Below are 25,281 nucleotides of genomic sequence, written 5' to 3'. Positions count from 1 at the left end.
ACTGCCTCTGAGTGTTGAATTCTATGTCATCACCCTGTGTCACTCACTACACTTCGCTGTTGCTGTCATTCTCTGCTCCCCCTCCACCTCAGTTCCTTCTCCTCAATTTTAGACTATGTAGCTCCTTCTTACTATAATTCTTTTCGATACTAATCCTGTCTTAATTCTTGGTGATTAACAATATATGTAGAATAGATGATCTTTGCAATCCCCTGGACTCTCAGTACCTTAACTCCTGTCCTCCAGTGATCTTATCCTCCACCCTATTTCAATCACTCATGCCCAGGATCATCCCCTGGAACTTGTCATTATCAATAACTGCACCTCATCCATACTTTCTGTTTTATATTATGAATCCACTCTCCTACCACACCTCCTGTATTTGCAGTGGATTCCCTCTAGTACTCTGACCTCAACAATCACCCTGCCTCTCCAAGATACCAAATCCAAAATCTTGGCACCTCATCTCTGGTCCCACCCTCTTGATGTCCTCACTTGTCTCCTTATCTATAAAGTCCAGACTCTATTATAATCCCTCCCTTGCATCTGCTCATTCTCCTGCTCATCTCTCACTTTGTTGAACTGTCTTGACAAATCTACCATCCTGATTAAATCCAAATTTCCAATTTGGGGCTCTGCACCCATACACTTGAGTGTAGCTGGAGTGAAAAAAACAAAATCTTGTTAATTTGACTAATTTAAAATCAAAGCCATGACTCTCAAGTGGGTCCTTTATGCTGCCAGGCAGTTACACTATGTGCCTTTAGTCCATTTACTCTTTTGTTCTCCTTGACAACTGTTTTATGCCTTCTCTTTTCTCCTCAATTCCCATCCTCTTCTCCCCAATCTTCATGCTCTGCTGATGACCATTAGAATGTTTATTGAGAATACTGATGCTTCAGGAGAAAACTTCCACAGAATCTCACTACCGTGTTGACCTACCTACCAGCGTCTGTACCAACGTAACACTGCCCGCTATTCCTTAGCTGTATTATCTAGGCTCCAATCTAAACCTAATCTCTTCACTTGTGCACTGGATCGTATTTCCTGTCCCCTACTCAAAGATATCAATGGCAGCTGTTCTCCTTGCTCTTGGCACTCTCATCAATTTCTCACTCTTTACTGATCAATTCGATAACTATACAAATGTGATGTTATTTCTTCTCACCTTAAAACAAAAAAAAACTTCTTTGATACCACTTCCCCCTTCTATCAACCACCCAATTTCTTAGCTCCCTTTTGTAGTAAAGTGTTGAATATTCTTACAGTCTCCAATTTTTCTCCTCTTCTCTTAAACCCACTCTAGTTAGAACCACCCCTCCTACCTGACACCACTGAAATTGCTGTCTTCAGAGTCACCTGTGTTCCCATCATTGCTAAATGTAATATCCTCATTTTATTTGACCTGTCAGTAGTTTTTGACAAGTTGATCACTACCTCCTTCTTGGACACTTTCTTCATTTGTCTTCTACAATCTCTTACATTTTCACTTACTTCACTAGGCACTCTTCAGCTTTCTTTGGTGTCCCTCCTCTTCTCCCTTAACTCTTAAGGTTGGAGTGCCCCAGGGCTCAGTCCATGATTCTTCTCTCTGTCTACACCCACTCCCTTGGTAATCTGGACCAGTGTTGAGCCTCTAAAACCACTACTTAGGACTGCCATATACGAGGTGTGACAATTAAGTTCGCAAACTTGTTGCGATGATGTTGCTAACCTTTTTTGATATCAGAGGGATTACTCATCATGAATTTGTGCCAACTGGACAAACAGTTAACCAACTTACTATTTGGAAGTGCTGAAAAGGCTGCGTGTAATGGTTAGACGACTTGAACTTTTCAATAACAATTCATGGCTCTTGCATCACGACAATGCACCAGCTCACACGGCACTGTTTGTGAGGGAGTTTTTAGCCAGTAAACAAATAATTGTATTGGAATACCCTCCCTACTCACCTGATCTGGCCCCCAGTGAGACAAAAGAAAGAAGATAAAGGAAATATTGAAAGGAAGACATTTGATGACATTCAGAGCATCAAGGGTAATATGATGACAGCCCTTATGGCCATTCCAGAAAAAGAGTTCCAAAATTGCTTTGAAGGGTGGAGTAGGCACTGGTGTCGGTGCATAGCTTCCCAAGGGGAGTACTTCAAAGGTGACCATAGTGATATTCAGCAGTGAGGTATGTAGCACTTTTTCTAGGATGAGTTCATGAACATAATTGTCCAACCTTGTATGTTTAACCCAGACCTCTCTCTCTCTCTCTCTCAAACTCCAGACTCATGTTCAAAATTGAACTCTTGATCATGCCTCCCAAACCTACTCTTACATTTTCCTTGTCTAGGTTACTCAATCCTTCCAGTTACTCGAACCAAAAGCTATAGAGTCATCTTTGACTCCGTTTGTCCACAGCCCACGTTCAATCCACCAGCAAATCCTGTTGACTGTATTCAGACTATATCTAGAATTTCACACTTTTTTCAATCTCCCCTGCCACCCTAGGTTTGAGTCATCATCATATCTTGTCTGAAGTACTATAGTTGTCCCCTCACTAAAAGCTTTCACTATTGCTTCCTAAAGGCTTTCCTCAAAACTGCATCCAGATTGATCTTTGAAATCAAATGTGAGTTTGTCTCTCCTCTGTTCAAAAGTCAGAGTAAAAGTCAAACTCTTTATACTGTCTGAATTCTCTCTTCCCCTTCCACTCCCGCTGCCCCTCTGCTCTGTTACCCTGTGGTATTGTTTCCTTGTTCATTCTGCATTAGCCACACTGTCTCCTTGCTGGTCCTTGAACACACCAGGAGAGTCCCACATTGGAGCCTTTGCCCCTGCTATTCCCTTGCTTGGTATGCTCTTCCCACTTGGCTAAGGTCTACCCTGCCTCCAAATTTAAAATTGCAGTGGTCTATGCTTTGAGATTCAGGCTGGCATGTGACTGAAAATGGCAATAACACATGGCTTGACAGGGACCAAGTTTCATTCGGATGTCTCTTTCTCTGGCTCTGAATAGGAACAGTTGGCAGTTCTGGCCGTCTCTGGAACCACTTTGCAGCCACATGCAGATCAGTATTAGAATGAAGTGATCCCCACGCATGATCTAGTGAGAGAAAAAAACAGATTCGTGATAACATCATTAAGTAGCTCATTGATTCTTTGCATGGAGAATGTCTTGCTTGTGGACTTAAATGACATAAATTACCTTATTAAGCCAGTTTTTAAGCCAGAAATCTCGTTATTTTCAGCCAACCACATCCTAAGTGATACAGTGAACATATATTTGGTGATATTCCCTGATTTGTCGAGGGCCTATAAAACCTATGGGAAGGAAACTAAACTCTGTTGAAAACTGGAGTTCAAATGTATACAACTATATCTGTGGACTGTGAGATGGGCATGGAAACTGGATTGCAGAGAGAGGCAACTGAGCCCCTGAGAGAAGTAAGTGTTAGTAGAGAATGATTCTAGTAGCATGGTCAGAAACAGTGTGAAGTTCCAGATGATCCTGAGCCTGTACTAGAATCCACAACCTACCCTGCACCCTACCCACCCACTCCCAGCATACATGCTTTCTGGCAAAGAGAGGGCTGTGGTTAAACCTCAAAACTGTTTCACTATGTGACCTAGTCTTTTGCCATGGAATCCTCTCCAATTGCAATCCCCCCCACACACACCCAAATTTTGGATACGAGAAGAAAAAAGTGTTTCCATCCCATCTGGAGGGAAGAGAATTATGAACTGCAAAGATTAACAAATGGAGATGCTGGGGAAACACTGAAGGCTATCTGGTGACAATGGCACAGGTCTACAGTATTATTAGTGGCCAAGCACAGGCTAAGCACAGGCATCAAAATCTCGGAAATCTGAACAAGTAAGAGAGAAAACAGGTGAGGCAGATAACAGCTCTGAATACATATGGGACAACTATCTTGGTGGCAGCTATTTAGCCAGCATCCATAAGGATGAATGTGCAAAGGACACCCTGGTTTGTGGGATGTAGATTTTTTGGTTTTAAAAATAATTTTCAAAACAAAGATCACTAACCTATCCTATCATTAAGCCTCATCCTACCCCTGAGCCATACCATAGAGGGTCATAGGTGCCCTGGGGTTCAGGGATAAGGTAAAGATCAGTAATGGGGTGAGAACATTTGTAGTGCATATTACTTGGTAATTTAAAAAAGTGAAAATTGGATGGTTTCCTAGGCGTTCATCAAAATGACCTCATGAAAATAACATACAATAATTATTCCTCCAGTTCGCTCTCTCTCTCTGTATGTGTTTTAAAGAATATTAGGCTTCCATTGTCTTGTAACTCAACTGCTACCCATTTAAGATATAAACACATTTTTCTAAAAATCTATTATTTTACAACATGATATATACTAAAATTTTAATTATTCTTTTAGGGTTGATGAAAAGGATTATTGGTGATTTTATTTTCTTACTTTGTGTTTTCCAAACTTTCTGAAGTTGACATGTATTGTCTCTGATTAGAAAAGCCTCAACTATAGAAAATAATTTGTTCCAACACTTTCATGGTTGATCCCATTTGACTGTTTCCTTTTAAAATCATTTTCATGGCCCTTTTCACCTCAGGTGTGTTGCTATAATAACTTTTGCATAGCTCTCATTGACTTTAAAAGTCTGATTTTTGTAATTGAATCATTTTCAGCCAAGAGCTTTCATGCTAATTTCAATATTAGTTCTATTTCTTGAAACGAACATTTATTTACCCCTAGAAGAACCCAAACATGTGAAAAACTGAGAACGTGGCAAAATTTCTTCTCTTGCAGTAAAATATTTATTCAGATTGTTTGCAATTTGAGACTGAAAAGGGGCTTAGAAATCTTAGTCTAATTTCTGCATTTTCACAGATGACAAAACTGTTACTGACTATAACGCAGGAGCTCGATTCCTGGAAGGTTCTTGGATTTGGTGAGGCCGAAAAAAGACAACGGAACCACAGGTAAGGGGTTCATACCACAGGTATATTCTCAAGGCGGACAGTCGAGATACGGGAACAGCATCAGTGCTCACTGGAGCAACCCCGACAGTTAAATAGCAGGCAGAACAAAGGTGGCTTACAGCCAGCTGTTTACATAAGAGGGAGGCATCTAGATGGTCTGAGCGGGCATGGGAACAAGGTGAGCTGGTAGTTTCCCACAGGAACCCATTCCTATGCAAGGCTGAGAGCCTGGCTCTATTTCTCTCCAGGCGCTTCCATACACTGACCTTAAGAACTCTGGATGCAATATTTGTTGAAAAAATATTTACAAAAAAATGCTTACAAAAAAACTCATTGTTGGGGCAGCCGGATGGCTTAGTTGGTTAGAGAATGAGCTCTTAATAACAAGGTTGCTGGTTCAATTCGCACATAGAATGGTGGGCTACGCCCCCTCCAAGTAAAATTGAGAACAATCACTGGAGTTGGAGCTGAGCTGTGCCCTCCACAACTAGATTGAAGGGCAGCGGCTTGACTTGGAGCTGATGGGTCCTGGAAAACACACTGTTCCCCAGTGAACAAAAACAAAAACAAAAAAGCAAAAGAAACAAAAACAAAAACTCATTGTCATGTCATATTATAAGCACAAATCTTGTGTATTTTCCCTCTCAAAGACTTGGCTCTCTTTTCCTAGCTATTAATTAAATATACCCAATAAATCCTGTACTAGTGAGTTCAGGATGACATAAACTATCCCAGACTGTGTGATTTAAATAATAGAAATGTATTTTCTCACTGTTTTGGAGGCTACAAGTTCAAGATCAAGATGTCAGCAGGGTTCAGTTTCTGGTGAGAGGTCTTTTCCTGGCTTGTAGATGGCCTTTCCTGAGTAGGTGCACACACACTGAGGGACAGAGAGGTGGAGAGGAGAGGGAGAGAATGTACTATTGAGTTTTTTCTTATAAGGACACTAATCCTATCTGATCAGGGCCCCACCCTTAGGACCTCATTTAACCTTAATTATTTCCTTAGAAGTCCCATCTCCAAAAACAGCCAAACTGAGGATAGGGATTCAACATGTGAAATTTGGGAGGGACACAAACTCTAGTCCATAACACAACCTATGCACATAAATTCCAGCAATGATATCATAACATCAGGTTTCATAGTTCACGTCCTAAAAACACTTGGTAATTATTTATCCACATCTTCTGGCCTTTCATAGTGGTCATAGTTCTTCTTGATTTTCTTGTACTGAATTTATTCCATTGTTTTGAACTCTTGAAAGAAAAAAAGCTTGGATTTTAATCTGATGCCTTGATAATGGCATAGAGCAACAAATTTACATATGAAAATGTTCAGCATATTTGGGTGTAAAAATAATAATAATTTTTTCCGATCAAATAGTTTAAGTCTTAGTGTTAGTCCCTCATCACACCATCTTTCTTGAATTTTTGCACTTTTTTTGTCCTCTCTGATGATACTCAGTATTTTCATTATACATTGCTGATTGTTTCTTCTGTTTTCTTAACTGACTCTTTTTCTGGTTTATACTGTGCACCCACAGGCTGAATTCTTTGATTTTTGTTTTACTCCAGATCTTGGAGATTTCATATAATGTCATTCTTCATCTATTATCTCTACATGGACCACTGTCATATTTGTGTCCTCAGCCCTAACTTGCCCTATACATTACTTTCTCAACTTTGTCTCTGTCTCTAGTATTTATTGAACAATTTTATTTCAATTTCTTGCTTTCATCTCAAATCAGCATGTCCCAAACTGAACATTTTCTATAAAATCAACTTTCCTTCTTTCTGGTCACATGGGCCAAGGGAACTCTTAGTAACTGGGAATGCTTGATTAATATATTCAGGAAAATTTACTGAGCACCTACTGTGGCAGACATTGTGCTAGGTTCCCATATCCAATAAGTCACCAAATCTTATTCTTCTGTAATATCTTGCATATGTGTCTGGGTCTTTTCCAATTTGTCTGTATTATTTCATGTTTGGATTGTTTTAGTATCTCCTGCCTAGTAAAGTTATTCCTTAAGACAAAATTAAAAGTCACCACCTGTGTTCTGGGTTGACTTGTGTACCCCCCCCCCCCCCCGCAAATATATGTTTAAGTCCTAACCCCTGGTATATTTGAATGTAACCTTAATTGGAAATAAAGTCTTTGCAGATGCAGTCAAGTTGAGATGGGGTCATACTGGATTAGGGTGGACCCTAATCTGATGACTAGTATCCTGATAGGAAAAGGTAAATTTGAACACAGAAACACAGAGGGAAGAAGGCCTAGTGATGATGAAGGCAGAGATTGGAGTGATGTAGCCACAAGCCAAGGAAATTCAAGGATTATTGGCAACCACCAGGAGCTACCACACAGACATGGAACAGATTATCCCTAAGAGCCTCCAGAAGGAACGAGCCCTACTGAGACCTTGATTTCAGACGTTTGGCTTCCAGAACTGTGAGAGAAATGTCTGTTGTTTTAAGCCACCCAGTTGGCAGTAATTTGTTATGGCAGCCCTAGCAAACTAAAACTCTGTGAAACTATTTACAATTTCCCAAAGTTAATTATTTCTTTCTTGGTTCCAAAACACTCAATACTTATTTCTGTCATAATTCCCCCCCCCCTTTTAAAAAAATTTCCCCAGGAGCTTGTTGAGGATTGGGGTATGGTGGGGGTCATAGTCATCTTTGTATCAATCATGATGCAAGGTACTATATCATCTCAATGTTTTTTTGTTTTGTCTTTCACATTTCACAATCCATCTGGAATTTATTGTTTTGGAATTGGTAAGACGCAAACTTTGCTAATGCTGTTTTTAGTCAATAAAAAGATGGGTTCCCAGTTCAACTCTAGTTTGTCTTATATAATAAATTCTATGGTTATGACTTTATATTGAAGTAATATGCTTGTAAAATGTCTGTAAAATCATAAAAGTAATATTTTTTGGCTCATATTTATGGAAGTGAAGTTAGTTCTTTGGACAAAAGCTTCCAATAACATCAAGCTTAAAGGTTTAGTTTCAAGACATAGAGGAAAAACGGAGGGTTGCTAGATGGGAGGGGTGATGGGGATGAGGGGGAAGATGAGGGGATTAGAAAGCATAATCGGTAACTACAAGATTGCCACAGGGATCTGAAAGTCAATTTGGGGAATGTAATCAATAATGTAAAGATTTTGTAGGGTATCCCGTGGAAACTTGTCTCATTCAGGAGACCACCTCAGGGATGATATAGATGCCTGATCATTGCACTGTACACCTGAAGCTGAAGCTGAACAATAATGAATATCAACTATAATTTTACATATATATGTATATTTACAAGAAGGGGAGTACAGCATTGAGGAATACAGACAGTGGAAATGTAATGGCTGTGTGCGATGTCAGAGGGGTAGTAGATTTGGGAGGGGGGTTATCACTTTTTGAGGGATATAAATGATAAATGTCTAACTAGTACATTGTTTTATACACCTGAAACTAATAAAAAAATAGTTTCAAAATAGACAGTTCCACAGCTACTCTGAGTTCCATTTACTAAGTGTTTTGATTAAAGTGGGGACTGGGCAAATATGGATTGATCAAAGTAAACTCATCCAAAAAATTACAACAGACCCCGGGATGACATTACTCTGGTTATATTTACAACTCAACTAGAACGACAACAATATTATGAATATTTACTAATCCATAGGATTTGCCATCATTTCCTTTAGATTAATACAATATCCCCTTCCCTGCCTTTGGTCAGGACACTCTCTAATGTATTCTAAATTTGGCATAAAGTGATCTAGCCTTTGTTTATCTGGCTAGCATCTTCTTTGCCATCTGTATCTTACTCCCACTGAGCTTTGCTTCCCCCTCCCCCTTTGCAAATGTTGGTCCCTTGGGAATCTACCCACATCATTCCACTCTTCTCTGGTTGGCTTCTAATTAGCTTTCATGATTAAGCATTCTCATTCAGAAGGCGCAGTTTATAAAAAGTGCTCACTAAATGTAAGGATTATCGATATTGTTTTTTAAAATTGCATAAAAATGTAACCCGTGTGATTATTGAAGTATATGAAGTTTTGTAGAACGGATGGATAGATGGGACTTTGCTTCTTTCGCTTTTAGTGACTCTCCAAGCAGTAAGTTTTAAAAAGCTTGTTGAAGAAAATCTGAGAAAAGTTTCACTTCAGGTGATGCTGAGAACATAATTCACCAGCGCTCCTACCCTAACCGGAAGTAATCTTTTTTCTCAGCCTAACTTTATTTCTGAGCAGAGATCATCGATGAGCTTGGCTTCGCTCCGCGTAAGTAGTTCGGCTAGTTCCGGCTGCGTTGCTTTATGCGGAAGTGGGCTGAACGCCGTTGAGATCTGTGTCGTCGTTCTCCTTCGGCAGGGGAACTGGGGTTTCGGTTGCCGACATGGCCGACTCTGACCCCCGCTATCCCCGCTCTTCGATCGAGGACGACTTCAATTATGGCAGCTGCGTGGCCTCTGCCAGCTTGCACATCCGAATGGGTATGTCGTCCCAGCCACTCCGGCTGGGCCCTGCCGCGCTCGGCCCCGGGAGGCGGATTTCCGGCTTCAGAGGGAGGGCACCTTCCGGGCGGGGCTCGGAGTGATAGCGCGGGTCTTCTGGGGTAGACCCACCTCGTCTCCTTCCGTCTCCTCCCCACTATCCGGGCTCCGGGGAAGAGCGCCTTCCTTCGGGAGTTTGGAGAAAGCGCGCCCTCCCCTCCGCAGGGACTCAGAGGGCGAGCGCCGCTGCCGCGAGGCCTGGTGGTCTCCTAGCTCTGCGCTCGGCAATCGAAACTGGAGCCCCTACTGCTCTAACTGTCGTCTGCGGTGTAGGAAGGGACCGATGAAAACCTTAGCTGCCTTAATTTGGCATCTTTAAATAAAAAGGAACTAAGGGTTGTTTTTTCGGTGAAAATAAGTTTGTGTGACTATTGTGACGTACAGTTAAATACTTGGATGTTTCTGCTTTAGGGCGTGTGAACGCATTTTAATTTTCTGTTTACTTGTCTCCTTTGCTGAATTGTGAGACTTGTAAGGGCAAGGATTCTATCTTGCTCACTATTCTCTCTCTGCAGGACCTGGAACTCAACATAGGTTTGCGTATTATTGAAGCAGTTGCTGGAAATGGACGCTAAGTCAATCAGAATGCCCTATTTTAAGTTATTATGCAATATCCAGTGGGCAGAAATTACTCAGAATTTAAAATACTCAGTTTCACATAAGTGGAACGCTCCAGTTCAGCCAGTTGATCACAGAAGCTGCCCCACATTTTCACCGTGGCTGGGCAGCTGGAACTTGATCTGGAAAAGTAATTAGGAAGATCTGATGCACTAAGAATCTTGATCTCTAGCATCTATATTTCTGGAATTGAATTTTAGAATTATTTTACCCAGTGAGCTGTTTTTGTTTTGAATTTTAAAAAATTTAAATTGTGGTAAGATACACATTAACACAAAATTTACCATCTTAACCATATTTAAGGATACTACAGTCGTGTTAAGTATTTTCACATTATTGTGCAGCCAGCCTCCAGAATTTTTTCATCTTGCCCAGCTGAAACTCTATACCCATCAAACCACTTTCCATTTCCCCTTCCCTCCAACCCCTGGCAACTATCTTTCTACCTTCTGTTTCTATGAATTTGGCCATTCCAGATACCTCATATAACTGGAATCACACAGTATTTCTCTTTGTGTGACTGGCTGTTTAAATTAGCGTATTTCCAGGGTCGATTCGTGTCGTGGAATGTGTCAGTATTTCCTTCCTTTTTAAGGCTGAATAATATTCCATTGTACCCTATTTCCCCCAAAATAAGACATAGCTGGACAATCAGCTCTAATGTGTCTTTTGGAGCAAAAATTAATGTAAGACCGATCTTATATTAAAATAAGAATGGGTCTTATATTAATTTTTGTTCCAAAAGATGCATTAGAGCTGATGGCCTGACTAGGTCTTATTTTGGGGGAAACACGGTATAAGTGAGAAATAAAAATAGGTGAGTGAAAGTAAGTTTATATATCGTTTGCCTTTTAAGGGGGAGTTTCATTTTAGGGAAATATTTGCACTACTTGGAAATTAAGATTTCTTTTTAAATTTATATGTAACTATATGCTTTCTATTCCTGCATCTCAGTTTCAAGATAGAGTCATTCTTTAAAAATGTTCTGTTTTTAATCTTTTTTTGTATGCTGCTGTTTTCAAAGATGCACTTAGTACTTTATTTTTATTTTGATGAAAACATTTACATTTTGACTCATTAACTTAATTTTTTTTTAAGTTCATACTTCTTGGAAGATAGTTACCACTTACAAATTTTTATTTCTTTGGAAGCATTCTGTTTTTTTACATTCTAGTTACAGATTACATAATTTGGATTAAGATTTAAGAAATAATATATATAAAATTTAGTATTTCTAAGATGAAATTTGATCTTGCTGGTCTATAATAAATGCTTAAGAAAATAGTCATGTGTAAATTTTTTCTCTTTTATTTAGCCTTTCTAAGAAAAGTCTACAGCATCCTTTCTCTGCAAGTTCTCTTAACTACAATGACAACTGCATTTGTTTTATACTTTGAGTCTATACGGACATTTGTACATGGAAGGTAAGATGATTCTGAATCATTTTCAGTCACTGCATATGATCAAAAGGACATATAATAAGCAAAGTTTTTTCTATTAACTTTTGATTGAGAATGTAAAAAGATTCATTATTAACTCTCATAAATAAGATTAGTTTTGTTTTGATAATGAAAATGTTCTACAACATGCTATTTATCTCTGAACTTTTTAGCTTACAGTTTATCTCCTACAAGAGTATGAAGAATTTTTACTGTATGCAGTTTTAGTAAACCTTAAACTTTTTTGCTTTTATTAGACTTATGCCCTGTCCCCAAAGCCTAAGAGAGTGCTTGAAAATAAAGGTACTTAACACGTTGCGTACGGAGGGGTTTAAATCCCTCGTGAAGATTCTCGTGATCCGTACGCAACGTGTTAATAAATGTGTGTTAAATTTATCTTAGTATAGGCTCATGATCAGGATAATTTTACTGAAGTTTTCAGAAGAACTCCATATAATTCATCCCACATTTGTTTAAGATCTGACCTCCAAAATAATTATTTCCATGACTGAAAGTAATGTAGATTCTTTATATTAAGAAAAGGAAAAATAATGAATATTTTCTGAGGAGTAGACAATTTCTATCTTCCCTCTCCCTGCAGAAGGGGAGTCTTGAACTATTAGTTTGCTATTTGGGTCTTTAATTTAAATTACAGCTATATAGTAAATACCTTAAAAAAGTAGTTAGGTATAAATTTCTTTTTATTATTTAATAGCTTTTCTTTATTGTATTTTAGTTAAAAAGCAGTATGCTAATTGCAAAACTTATTCAAATATGATAGATGTTCATGAAGTAAAAAAGGAAAAGTCTTCCCCATTCATTGTGGTCTCTTTTCTTTGTCCTGCTGCTCCTCCTCAAATTTCCCAGGTGGAAAAATAATTTCTTTTGACAGTATGGTCTGGGTCCTTCTAGATTTTATTTTTCTGTACTTTCATAAACACATAAAATAGACAAATTTTATTAAACTGAATAATACTGTTTATGCTATTTTTAAACTTGAAACTGCTTTTAATTTTATGTCTTTCAGTCCTGCCTTAATTTTGGTGTTTGCCATGGGATCTTTGGGTTTCCTTTTAGCGTTGACTTTAAACAGACATAAGCATCCCCTTAACCTGTACCTGCTTTTTGGATTTGTGAGTACTTTGACAATGTCTATTTCTTTAACATTTATTCCCGAGTTGTATTTATTTAATTGAATGTATATAATATAACTGGAAAAAAAAATTGAGCTTTTTTAAAAAAATTGAATATTTTAGGAAATTATTTGTAATCTACTCTAAGAATTTTTAAACTTTGTCAGTTTCAAAGTTTTTTCTGTCAATATTATACAGTGGAAAAAATAATGAATTGGAATCACATGACCTGGCTTTGCCACTGTCTGGTAATGTGTCATTTGGCAGGGCATTTAGCTTTTCTGTACCTACGTTTTCTCATATGTAAAATGAAAATATTAAAGTAGATTATCCCTGTGATACTTTCTACTCCTGATATTCTGTGCTTTTCTTGGGAAAAAATTATATTGTGGCCTTAATTTCATAGGCCTTAAATTGAAATGTTTATGATTAACTTCTGAGTGTTATTTTTATCTTAAGACTCTGTTCTTTTAAAGGACCATTTTGTCCAATTGATGTGCTTTATGCTTTACTAATTTGTTTCAAAATCATAGTTGGGAGAACTCAACTTTAAGTCATGTTTGTTGAGATGTTTGTGAAAATTAAAACCCAAACTACTACCTATAAAAACTCAGTCTTAGAATATGACCAGAATGAGTTGGTAAGGCTCAAGTTATATGTTTTATAAATTATTTTTCCCATTCTCATATCCAGTATGATTTGGGTTCTGACCTGAAAATTTACTTCAAAACATTCCAAAATAATATTAACAATATTTATAGTCAAATAAGATTGAAAATGCTATTTATCAGATTAAAATGCTTTAAAGTTTATGAATTCTGAAAATAAGTTCATGTTAATATGATGAAAGAAAAGCTCATGACTTTGGAAGTTTCAATTATAGGAAAAATTATTCATTTAAATCTTAGGTTCTTCTGTTTGCCAGGTATTAACACCCTACCCGAAGTTATCTCAAGTAGCAGTTTATTTTAAGGATATGAGCTTTAGAACCCACCAACTCAAACCTACCAGGCCTCAAGAAGAAAGTGAACTAGAGGAAGATTCTAGAAATGATGCTATATAAGGAAATTTAACAGCACGAGTTTGTGGTCTCCTCTCCCTTTCATTACATCTCCTCCACCTCACAGCTGTCCTTACACATAGTTTTCCCCTTTGCTGTCTTCGGTTTTTATATGGCCCATTGTGGACCTCAGATGGTTCATTAACCTCTTAGCTTTAGCTCCTGCTACCATTGCTTCATTCTCTGAGTTTAGATTTCTAAGTGAGAAAGAATCTGATTGACACCGCTAATTAATGGCACAGGTCATTGTAGATTGTAGATTGGATAGCCAATATATGGGTTGGCAACCTTTAGTTAGATGTCAACTTCTGTCCCAGTCAGCTGTGTCCTAGAAGAGAAGGAGGAAGTACAAAAGGAAACAGCGTCAACTCTATATAGCAAGTCTCCTTTCAGAAAGACTAGTTGATTTCTGTGTGGGAAGACAGTATGGACCAGCAGGGAGAGGATGCACAAGAAAAGCATCAGCCATATACTTATGGGCAAGATGGTCACTTACTACTACAACGATTGATCATGCGCATACCTAAAAATGGTTTAACAAATAAGGAAGTGTGTAAAATGCATTTTAGATTATTCAGAGATCTCTGATACTAGGTTATTTTGTCCTACTCCACCAAAATTAGAAAGGAGATGGATCTTACCTTGCCCTAGGCGACCTGTATGTGCATGCGTGTGTGTATACACACATTTAAAGGGGGCATTATTTGGGGGTGGTATTACATTTTCCTAGTCTTACCATTTCTCCTGTTTATACTGTTCTTTTTCCTTCAGATATTTGAGTATGGGGTAGGATTTCTTACCTAAAATCATGTCACAAATATCAGGAATGTAGTATAATTCTATTGTTCAGAAAAAATATTTCCATCACCTTATGCTACCACCTCCCTGATACTACCAACAATAATATGATAAAATGTGGCAGTGGCTTCAGTGCCTCTGTATGTATAATTTCTAGTACCATTTTTGCTCTGGTTCTGATGATTTGTTGGTTTCAGGTAGGGGAGGTTTATAGGAAGTACTTCTACCAGGAGTATGATTATACAGCCACTGCTGTTACTTCTGGCTTTGCTTTTATGATATGGTCCATCAGATCGTTGATAAAATCTAGAGTAACCATATAAAACAAAATAAAGATATATAATTAAGGGGAAAGAGAAGCTGAAGGATAAAGCTCACTATCCCTAAACCTTTTGTTTAGGGTATGAGTTCAGCTACTTGTGACATGGTTTAAACAATGACAAAATAACAATGGCTTAAACAAGATGGTTTACTTCTCTTTCATGTAAAAAATGACATATAATGAAGTTGTTAAGGGCCCAGGCACCTGCTGTGTTCAGACATTCCTAAAGTGTTGCATGGTGTAAGATGCTCACCACTATTTCCAGTTATTTTTAAACAATGCAAAGAGAAACGGGAGAGCACACCTCTTTGCTTGAAGAAGTGATACACATCTCTGCTCACATTCTATTGGCTAAAATATAGTCCTATGGCCAGATCTAACGGCAAGGGATACTAAAAAATGTAATGTTTATCTGAGCAGTTATTTGTCCAGGTAAAAATTCTGTACTAGGGAAGAGAGATTAAATATTGGGAGACAGTTTCAGGACTCTGCCATACCAAAGTATTATCTAAATGTTTAATATTAAACTAATAATTAGTAATTCAAAATAAATATTTAATATTCCTGTGTGAGATATTTAGGTTTTTATAAATGTGCACATGATTTGCAATTTCATTTTTATTTACATTATACAGTGAGAAAAATAGAATTTTCTGTATCATTTCTATAATATTCCTGTTACAGATATGAAAAATCTAGTTAGAGTTTAAGGAGGACTTATCTTTCCATGTATTTTTCACAAGGCTGCTCTGAAGCTAAAATGAGATCATGCATATGGAATCACATTGAATTTGTAGAAATTAGAACATGTATACATAGTATAAATTGAATGTGCATCTATGTAATATCAATTTCTTTTTCCTAGACATTGTCGGAAGCTCTCAGTGTGGCCTTTGTTGGTAAGCCTTAATTGTGCTTCTATATGTTACAGTTACTTTTTGATGTGGATAAATATTCTGGGTAAAAAGGTGTTTGGGACTAAAGCTTAACATCATGGAATGTCTTATTTCAAAAATATGGCATAGAATAAAGAATTTCTAAAAATATAAGCAAAACTTAAATGTTTATACTTTACATAGTTCAACTGAGTTTAGAGGAAGTGGAAAAGAATTAGAAAAACAATAGGAAGGGAGAACAACACTCATTTGTGTTTATTTGTAAAAATAAGACAACCATAGCTAATTTTTTCCCTAATTTTAATGGATCTTAAAGGAGCTGATAACATATGTTTTGAGCCATGTACTTTAATGACGAACTCAGTCTCTTGAACACCTGCATTGAACTATGCTTTATTATTATATCCTCATATTTTATCAAATGGCCCCACAAGAAACAGTAGGAATTCCTGTTTTGTATTTGGTGTTAAATATGTGTTTGAAAGGAAGTGTCTGTTATAATTACTTGATGTACCTTATGTAATGCCTCAGGTAAAACATTTCATGATTTATTAACAATCAAAATTCTGATTTTCTCAAAATGATTAATCTGGGGTATCGAAAAGGTCAGCATTAGCTATTACATTTAATAGGAAATTGTTAATCCTTATGGTTAATATATTTATCTCTTTCTATTCTGTCAGTACTTTTTAAATCTTTCTGTGCCAGTTTTGTTGAATCTATGCATTGTTTGGTAATCCACCTCTTCCTTTTATAAAAGAATCAGTATATAAGTAAACAATAACTACTAAAATAAATAGGATTGACATTTCTTAACATAGGAATGAAGTATCACTGATATTTACTTATTGTTAGTATTATCTATTAATATTACTTACTATTAACGTTATTATCAAGTCCATCTCTGCCCGCCGCTGCTCCCACCATTTGTAAGGATGTAGGAGAGAGATTTATTTCAGAGTTATTGGAAGTAAAAATACATAGATGGGATAATCTGAGAACATCATTTTCCTCATTAATTATCTTTTCCACCTAATCTGATTGATTCCACCTAATTACTGACAAGCAAAAGTGATTTCATGTCATATCTTTTCTGCATTCACCTTCCCAATCCTGTAATGGCATAAATAGAGAAATTCCAATCATGTAGCATTTAGGAATAGAAAGATCTTGGATTCCTTAAAAATCACTTACTTGGTTTTGGGTTCAAAGCATTTAACTTCTTTTAAAGACATTATAATTCATCATTGTCTTAAAACGTAATAGCCATAGTCAGTCTGGAAGGTAATTTTAAAATAATGGAAGGGAATTTGGTATATATTTGGTAAAACCCCAATAATGTACACCAAGGGTTGGTGAATGGCAGACAACACCAGACAGCCCCAGTATTTTTCTTGCCCAATTTCTTTGATTTGGGCTGATGAACTGGGTGCAGTTAACTAGGTGATTACTATAATCACTGCGTACTATCCAGGACTTCTCAGCTAGCCACAGGACTGATTCATCCCTATTGATATTTCAGCCATAATGGACAGTCACCACAAATGGTGATACACTGCAGCTGGTTACAGGGATTAGGTGAGAATCATTTCACCATATCCCCAAAACTCCTAACTGGCTAGCTGTGTTTTATCTCTCCAGTCAGTTCTTTAACTTCATAATAATGTGACCTCCTTATTTTGTATGAATGAATATTTTGGAGCCTATTTATTGCATTGTGGATGTGGTTTTACTATGGCACTATTCAAGGCTGAATAAGGAGTCTTTTCATAACTGTTTTTATTGGCAAGTAGTATAGGAGAGAATAAAGCATTGCTGTTAAATCCTAGAAAAAACCTGTTTTATATTGAGTATATTTATATGCATTTTTAATCCTTTTAATTTTACAGTTACTTTCTATGATGTATATATTATTCTGCAAGCTTTTGTACTGACTACTGCAGTATTCCTTGGTTTGACTGTATATACGCTACAATCTAAGAGAGATTTCAGCAAATTTGGAGCAGGGTAAGTTATATATTCCTGGCTATGATCGATATCTTAATATTATAGGTAGTTTTAAGAGCTGTACTATTAGCTTTGGATACTTCCTTTTAAAGTGGGTAATGAAAAATCATCTCTTTGAGTTCTAGTGCCAGGCCTTACTCTCCTAGAACAAGGAGATAGAAAGTGCCTTTGAGTCATTTGCTTCCCCTCTATATTGAAAGGGAAGTGAATGCCACAAAAATAAAAAAAATAAGTTTTTTTAGCGAGGCTAGGCTTGGACACTTTATGAATGGTATGGAATTTGCCTAAATTACTTAGGTCTTTGTCGTAACATAAATGTTACCAAGACCATCCACATCTTGGTAGTGAAAGCAAGGTGTTGGTGATGTCTGCATGAACCTTAAAGCCTTTTTGATCTATCTAGGATTCTTCAAACTAATAAGCACATGGAATGATCCTTTTTTATATCAGGATAATGGTACTGTGTTACCCTCACCTGATAAGAATGCATAGACTCTTTTCTAAGCTCACAGTGGCTGCTTATTGGTACATAATCACCCAACCACTTTCTGTTTTTCTTGTTACAACATTAAAAATTTACAAAAGTCTACTCTTGCAAAATTTTTTTTCCTCTTTTTTTTTTCTGGTAATCTTGATTACCAGATATCTCTATTGGGATAAAATATAGTTGGTTAGTCAACACTGATAATTGTGCAAGATGCATAAATAGTTTTATTAGAATGCTGTTTGATTTAGGAAGAGCTAACATTTTTTTTCCATTTCCTTATTTGGGGGTGGGGGAAGTGTTCCATACATATTTGTGTGGTATATATGAAGATTTACTCTTTGCTGCTTCTTCCCATCCCAGTCTCAAACTGCTCCCTTTCCCATTCATCTTTTATTGGATAATAGCTATCGATTTTTAAAATAGAGGTTGCTCTAGGTTTTATGGCATATGTGTTTTAATTATCATAGTCTATCTTCAAATAATAAATTTCATGTATAGTACACTTGTATGTACTCTCCCCTACCTTTGTACCATAACTTTTAGTTCTACATGTTATAAACCTCATAATACAGTGTTGCTAATTTTGCGTTAAACATTAAATTACCTTTTAAAGAGATTTAAAAAATAGATCATCTTATGTTCGTCCACATATTTACCATTTCTGTTGTTCTACATTTCTTTGTGTTGACCTAAATTTCCATCTAATATTTTCCTTCTGCCTGAGGGATTTTCTTTTAAAATTTCTTGAAGTGCTGGTCTGTTGGTTTCTATGTTTGAAAAAAATCTTTACCTTTGTTTTTGAAAGTTATTTTAGCTGGGTATAGGATTCTAGGTTTGGGGTTTTTTCCCTTGCTTTTAGTACTTTAAAAGATGTGACTCCACTGCATTCGGCTTGTGTAGTTTCTGACAAAAAGTCTGCTATCTTATCATTGTTCCTCTGTACATAATATGTCTTTTATCCCCTAGCTAACTGTAACATTTTCTCAATTATTTGATTATCAGTTTCAGTAATTTGATTATGATATTCCTTGTTTTTTTTATGTTTCTTCTGATTCATGGATATGTCAGTTTAAAGTTTTCATCAAATTTGAGACATTTTTGGCCATTATTTCTTAAAATTTTTTGTGTTTTCCCCTTTCTCCTCTCCGTTGAGACTCCAATTACATATATGTTAGATTTCTTGACGTTTTTCCAGTTCACTGATGCTTTGTCCATTTTTTTCTTCTGTCTTTTTCTCTGTGTGATTCATTTTGTTTAGTTTCTGCTGCTATTTTCAAGTTCAGTAATTGTTTTCTTTTGTAATGTCTAATCTGTTATTTCTTATTTAACATTTTTTATCTATGGAAATTCAGTTCAATTTCTGTCTTTTAAAAATATATGTATTTCTGGGAGGAAGTGAGAGCTGGGTGAAAAGGTGAAGAGAGGAAGAAGTACAATTGGTAGTTACAAAATAGTCACAGGGATATAAAGTGCAGCATAGTCAGTAATTGTAGTAACTATGTATGGTGCTAGGTGGGTACTAGATTTATCAGAAGGATCACTTTGTAAAGTTACATAAATGTGTAACCACTATGCTGTACACCTGAAACATATTAATATAAAATAATATTGAATGTCAACTCTGAAAAATAAATACCGTGTATGTATGTATGTATATATATATATATATATACACACACACACACACATATATCACTTTCATTTCTCTCCTCTGATGATGCTTTGTTCTACCTCCTTGAACATATGGAATATATTTCTAAATGTCATTGTTTACTAATTCTATTTCTGTGTCATTTCTGAATTAGTTTCTATTGCATTTTTTCTTTTCCTTTAAATATTTTGGCTTTCTTCTAGGAAGTAGCTAAGTTCCTTGCAGGCTTATTTTTAAGCGCTGTTAGGCGGATCCAGAATAATTTTTAGTTTAAGGTTAATTTGGCCCCACTACTATGATAGTACCCTTCTCAGGACTACTCAAAAGCTTTCATGTCTAAGGAGGTCTTTCCACTCTGCTGGTGTGAATGTGAACTATTCCTGGCCCTGTGTGACCTGAGGATTGTATGGCCTGCTTCTCTATGGTGGTTCTTTCTCAGCCTTTGTCACGTCCTCACATGTATGCATTGATCAATACTCAGCTAAAGACTTGAGGGAAACCTTCTGCATGTCATCAGAGCTACTAGCTCTCTGTATAGCTCTCTTCTCTCTGGACCTATGCCCTGCAAAGGAACTTCGGCCTCTCCCAACTCTGAATTTTTATCTCCTCAGACTCAGGGAGACTACAAGGCTCCACACGGGTTCCTGTCCCTACTCTGTAGCCTAGAAACACTCTCTAGCCGGATTAGTTGTTGAGTTCACCTCCTTTGTTTCCCTTATCTCAGGAATCACTGTTCTGTGCTGCTTGCTCTCCGTACCTGAAAACTATTGTTTCATTCATATATTGTCTGGTTTTTATTTAAGTTGGGAGCGTAAATTTGGCTCCTGTAATTGTGTCCTAAAGCAGCAGGTATTCAGGCTCCCAAGTTTCATATTTGATAACAAAGGACTGACTTCTTAGGTGCCTTTTGTCATATAATTATACGTGTGTGTGTGTGTTCACGTTATGAATGAATGGTAACTGATAGAATTATAGCAATGGCAAATATATGTATATAATTTCTATAACATATCAGAATAAAATACAGTACTTTTATCAATATTTTCAATGTATTCCAATTGAAAACTTCAAAAATGACACTCAACTAGTTTTGTACACCTAGTCTTTCAATTTCTGGGTATTTTACGGTATTCATTGTATGTTTATAAATTCTTACATTTCAATTATTCTTTGACAACTATTAGGATGGATTTTTATTTCTTCAGAAAATGTTGGATGGGTTCACAAAGGTTTTTGTAAGGAACAATATTCTAAATTATTAACACTTTGTTTTTATAGACTATTTGCTGTTTTATGGATTTTGTGCTTGTCAGGAATCTTGAAGGTGAGTTATTTTTGAATGAAAACTTGAAATATAATTCTGGCCATGTCTATATAAATAATCTCAAAAAGCTGTAAGAGGTGTACTCTTCTGATAGAACACTTAGTTATAATTAACAACATTTGTATATAGAATAATTATAAAATTATCTTTTGAAAAAGCAAGGTTTTATGTTAATCAATATTATTGATTCAAAGAAAGATGAATTAATAAATGAGTTAGATAAATTACACAGAAAGAGGAGGTCCTCATTTATAATTGCTAATATCAAAGTGGCACACATAATTCTGAAAAAAATTTTTTTAAGTAGTTTATATTTGGAATGCTACTGTTCAAAGTCAAGTGGATAATTTAATAGAAAGGGAGATAGCCATTGACTCATCCTTTCATCCAACAGAAATGAGGGTGGACCTGCTTTGCCTTTTTCTGCTTTTAATATTTGTATTCAGAGTTGTACAGCATTATTAAGTATGTAGCTTAGCATATGTAACTTAAGAGAAAGTAACTTAATTATTCTTAATACTGTTCTTAAATATAAACTTGTTACTTTAATCTCTTGCATACAGTTATTTTTTTACAGTGAGACAATGGAATTGGTCGTGGCTGCTGTAGGAGCCCTTCTTTTCTGTGGATTCATTATCTATGACACACACTCACTGATGCATAGGCTCTCACCTGAAGAGTATGTATTAGCCGCCATTAACCTCTACCTGGATATCATCAATCTATTCCTTCACCTGTTGCGGTTTTTGGAAGCAGCAAGTAAAAAGTGATTAAAAGGAGCATATAGTCCTTCTAGGAAGAGGGCCTTTACCAGATGTCAAATCTGCTGACATCTTCATGTTGGGCTTTCCAGCCTTCAGTGTGAAAAATAAATTTCTGTTATGTATAGATTACCCAGTGTCTAGTATTTTGTTATGGCAGCCTGAATAGACTAAGGTACACTTTATCATATGAATTTTTGGGGGGACACAACGCAGTCCATAACACTCATTAAGCATCACTTTTTCCCAACTACTAAGTTGAAATAAATTATTAGCATAGATTTAGTCTCTGGTGAGTTTTAGATGTAAATTTGAGTTCATCATTATCAATTCATTGTTGAATACCGAATTGTATGATGCTATACTCAAGTTTAATACAGCGTGGTGAGTAAGAGCATCTTGGTTAGAATCATCACTATGTAATCAACCAGTTATGTGGTGGTCTTTGGCAAGTTACTTATCCTTCCTTCCTTCACTCTCTTACATCATCTTTATAATCGTATAATAATAATACTTACCTCATTGGGATGTTATAAGGATTAAATGAGAGGATATAGCATATAAACTATGTGCTTAGTTAATGTCATCTGCCATTAATTTTTTTCAGTCCAAAGACAGAATGTACTGAATTGTGACTACAGATACTAAAGAAGCAAAAGCAGATTTGACATTTTAAAAAACATGCAAAAAATGCCATTGTTTTCAGTAAATTATATTTTGATTTGGGAAATAGTTTTTTTAAAATAAAAATAATGTAGACGTAATTAATCTTTTTATAGTGACAAACTTTTTTAAAAAATTGTTTTAATTTCTGATATGACAAATACTGTAATTTCTAAGAGTGTAAGGGGATCACAAGACTAAGAAGTTTGAAAAACACTGGTGTACAGTATTATATTTCATAAATGAACCAGTTATTCATACATTCTTCTGTCATTGAATTTTATATGGTTGTTCCTTTTTGCCATCCCAGTTAGTCCTGTTATGTACGTCCTTCTATGTTTCCCAGCATGCAAAAATAAGAGAGTTTACCCAAGCAGGGAATATACCTAGAAGCAGAATTTCTGGGTAAAAGGGCATGTGCAACTTCAGGTTTTACATCAAGCAAAGGTGAAATATGCATAGTCTAGTAATACTTAAAAAGTAGAATTAGCCGGACTTGGACAGAGTGACAGGCAATTCCATGTGCAGGGTACAAAATGCAGTCAGAGAGATAGGAGGAAAACTAGGAAAGAGCAGTATCTGAGAACTGTTTTTATTGAGTGTAATTTGGGGAAAGGGGATCAGTAGGCCCTGTCTACCTTCATGTCTTTTTTGCACACTTGGCTTCAATTCACTTGATGCACTTCTGGGGATTATTCATAACAGCAGCCAGCTGTGGGCTTTTTTTTTTTGAGCAGCTGGGAACTTACGTTCTTTTGCTTGTTCCTTTCATCTTTGTCTTAAAAGTTCCCACTATTTAGGGGCTGGGCAACATGGGGTCAACCATCTGAATCCCAGAAGTCTTCGTAGTCCTTACTGATTATGGAGATCAGGGGTTCCGTGAGAGGCCTGAATGCAGGGGCCCCACTGGATGGTGTCCATAGTGTAGTATGCCTGTGAGATGGAGAAGCAGCCTGCTTTCTGTCAGGTATTCAGTGGTATCCACTGTGCCTCCAGTTCCACAGGCTCCTTCCAGCTCTGTGAGGGCGCAGAAGCAATGTCCAGTTTAACTCGTAAGCCTTGTCCCTCCATCAAGGGTTAAAGTTTCCTGAACTCTGTAGTTTGGTTTCATTTATGCTTGTATACTGAGCACAGCGCCTATCATAGAGGGCACACTCGAATGTATGAATGTGAGAATGAATTAAGGATTTTTAAATATACCAAAGTCATTTAACTATTCTGTTAGAACTGCTTTTATACAAATTCGTAACTTAGGTTAAAAAGGTTTTCTCAATGCAGTTTATGATTCACCTTTCTAAAGCATTAGTAATGCTAAGTTATGGCATAACAAGACATTTTCGTAAGTTTTTTTTGTCTTTTCTGGTGCCAGGTGTCTATTCAAAGGCCTTGGCCTGGTATGTTGGGGAAGATGCAGTCAATTTGGACTAGCTGAAAGTGAGCTTTTCTCTAATTTAAAATACGGTGTGAATATGTATTTTTGGGAGAGGGGGCAAAGTTCTAATACATGGTTAACTTATAAAATAGAAATTCACTTGCTCTCTAAGAATTTAATCTATTTAAAGAAGGCAGGTCTCGCAGGCATGCTTTTTTATATACCACATGTCAGTTTTTTTCAGGTTCTGTTTAAAAATTGGTACAGTCTGAGTTTAGTAATTTCCATATGATGCAGGGTTTCTTGGGTTTCTTAAAGGACACACATTAAAGGAAAAGGGTAACCACAGATTGTCTCGGAAAGAACTGTCCTTTACTAGGAACCAGACAGGAATTTACTAGGCCATCATTAGACAATTCGTGGGTTTTTTTCAGTATATGCTGTTAAGCCTAAAAAGTACTGCTGACAAATACTACTGTGGTTTGTTTGAAATAAATGATAAGAGCTACCATCTATTGAGCTTGTACTACCTACCTAGAGTCAGTTAGGTTGTATTAGCTTTATTTCTCGACAAGGAAATCCAGGATTTGAGACATTAATTCACCAATGTCTCTCAGAAGGAAGTGTTGGAACCAAAAATACAGCACATACCTGTCTGGTTCCACAGCCTCTGCTATTAGGTACATATTAAAATAAAATCTGACCATCTCCTAAGACGGATGTCCTAAGCTTAGCCTTGTGTCTGGCATACATTAATTAGCCAGGTAAACAGTGGATGAACTGAATTAGTTTGATCCTTTTACCCTTTGAACTTGTCTTTGGGATAAGAAAGGCTTTTTTGTCTTCGGTAAGAACGTTGAGGTATAACTGACATATACAACAAGTTGCACATACATAAAAGTGTACTATTTGGTAAGTTTTAACAGATGTATGTATACATCCGTGAGACCCCCCACTTGGGATGGGAAAATTTAAGGGCTACAAATACAGATGATCTCAATTCGGCCTCTAGAAGGGTGATTCAGTCAAAGGAAATCCATTAATAGTGTGTGAACGTGAGAGCCTAAGGTCGGCTCTGAGTGTCCTACCTGACAGGCAGGGTCAGCTGGCCAGTTTCACTCCTTGGGTTAAAAAATCTCAGGGCTACCCCGGCCACGCTCGGGAAGCGGGCCTAGTGGGCGTCCCAACCACGACCGGGATTCTCTTCAGCCTTGTCCAAACCTCACTTCGGAC

The 25,281-nt window shown here is 36.8% G+C and overlaps 1 protein-coding gene and 1 long non-coding RNA gene across 4 annotated transcripts; one reads left to right on the top strand and one right to left on the bottom strand.

The window, feature by feature from the left end:
* Nucleotides 1-2,955: 2,955 nt before the first annotated feature.
* Nucleotides 2,956-25,275, bottom strand: LOC141570076 (uncharacterized). Of its 3 annotated transcripts, XR_012493922.2 has the most exons (3): nucleotides 25,137-25,274; nucleotides 5,734-5,841; nucleotides 2,956-3,093 (listed from the first exon to the last, which is right to left on the bottom strand). It is a non-coding gene; the product is annotated as an uncharacterized LOC141570076 (long non-coding RNA). The 3 variants fall into 3 exon arrangements; XR_016022171.1 differs by lacking the exon at nucleotides 5,734-5,841 and having other exon boundaries at nucleotides 25,137-25,275; XR_016022170.1 differs by lacking the exon at nucleotides 2,956-3,093 and having other exon boundaries at nucleotides 5,703-5,841.
* TMBIM4 (transmembrane BAX inhibitor motif containing 4) lies at nucleotides 9,251-22,145 on the top strand. Its single transcript, XM_019732441.2, has 7 exons — nucleotides 9,251-9,457; nucleotides 11,451-11,559; nucleotides 12,602-12,707; nucleotides 15,753-15,786; nucleotides 17,673-17,790; nucleotides 21,207-21,252; nucleotides 21,816-22,145. The coding sequence occupies exons 1-7, from the start codon at nucleotides 9,361-9,363 to the stop codon at nucleotides 22,020-22,022; spliced, it is 717 nt and encodes a 238-aa protein (XP_019588000.1). The 5' UTR covers nucleotides 9,251-9,360; the 3' UTR covers nucleotides 22,023-22,145.
* Nucleotides 25,276-25,281: the final 6 nt, after the last annotated feature.

Source organism: Rhinolophus sinicus, chromosome 1 (assembly GCF_057876585.1).
Source record: "Rhinolophus sinicus isolate RSI-liver-muscle chromosome 1, RSI-T2T, whole genome shotgun sequence".
NCBI classification, from domain to species: domain Eukaryota; kingdom Metazoa; phylum Chordata; class Mammalia; order Chiroptera; family Rhinolophidae; genus Rhinolophus; species Rhinolophus sinicus.
Note: the sequence above shows the minus strand (reverse complement) of the source record. Positions and strands in the feature narration are given on the sequence as shown.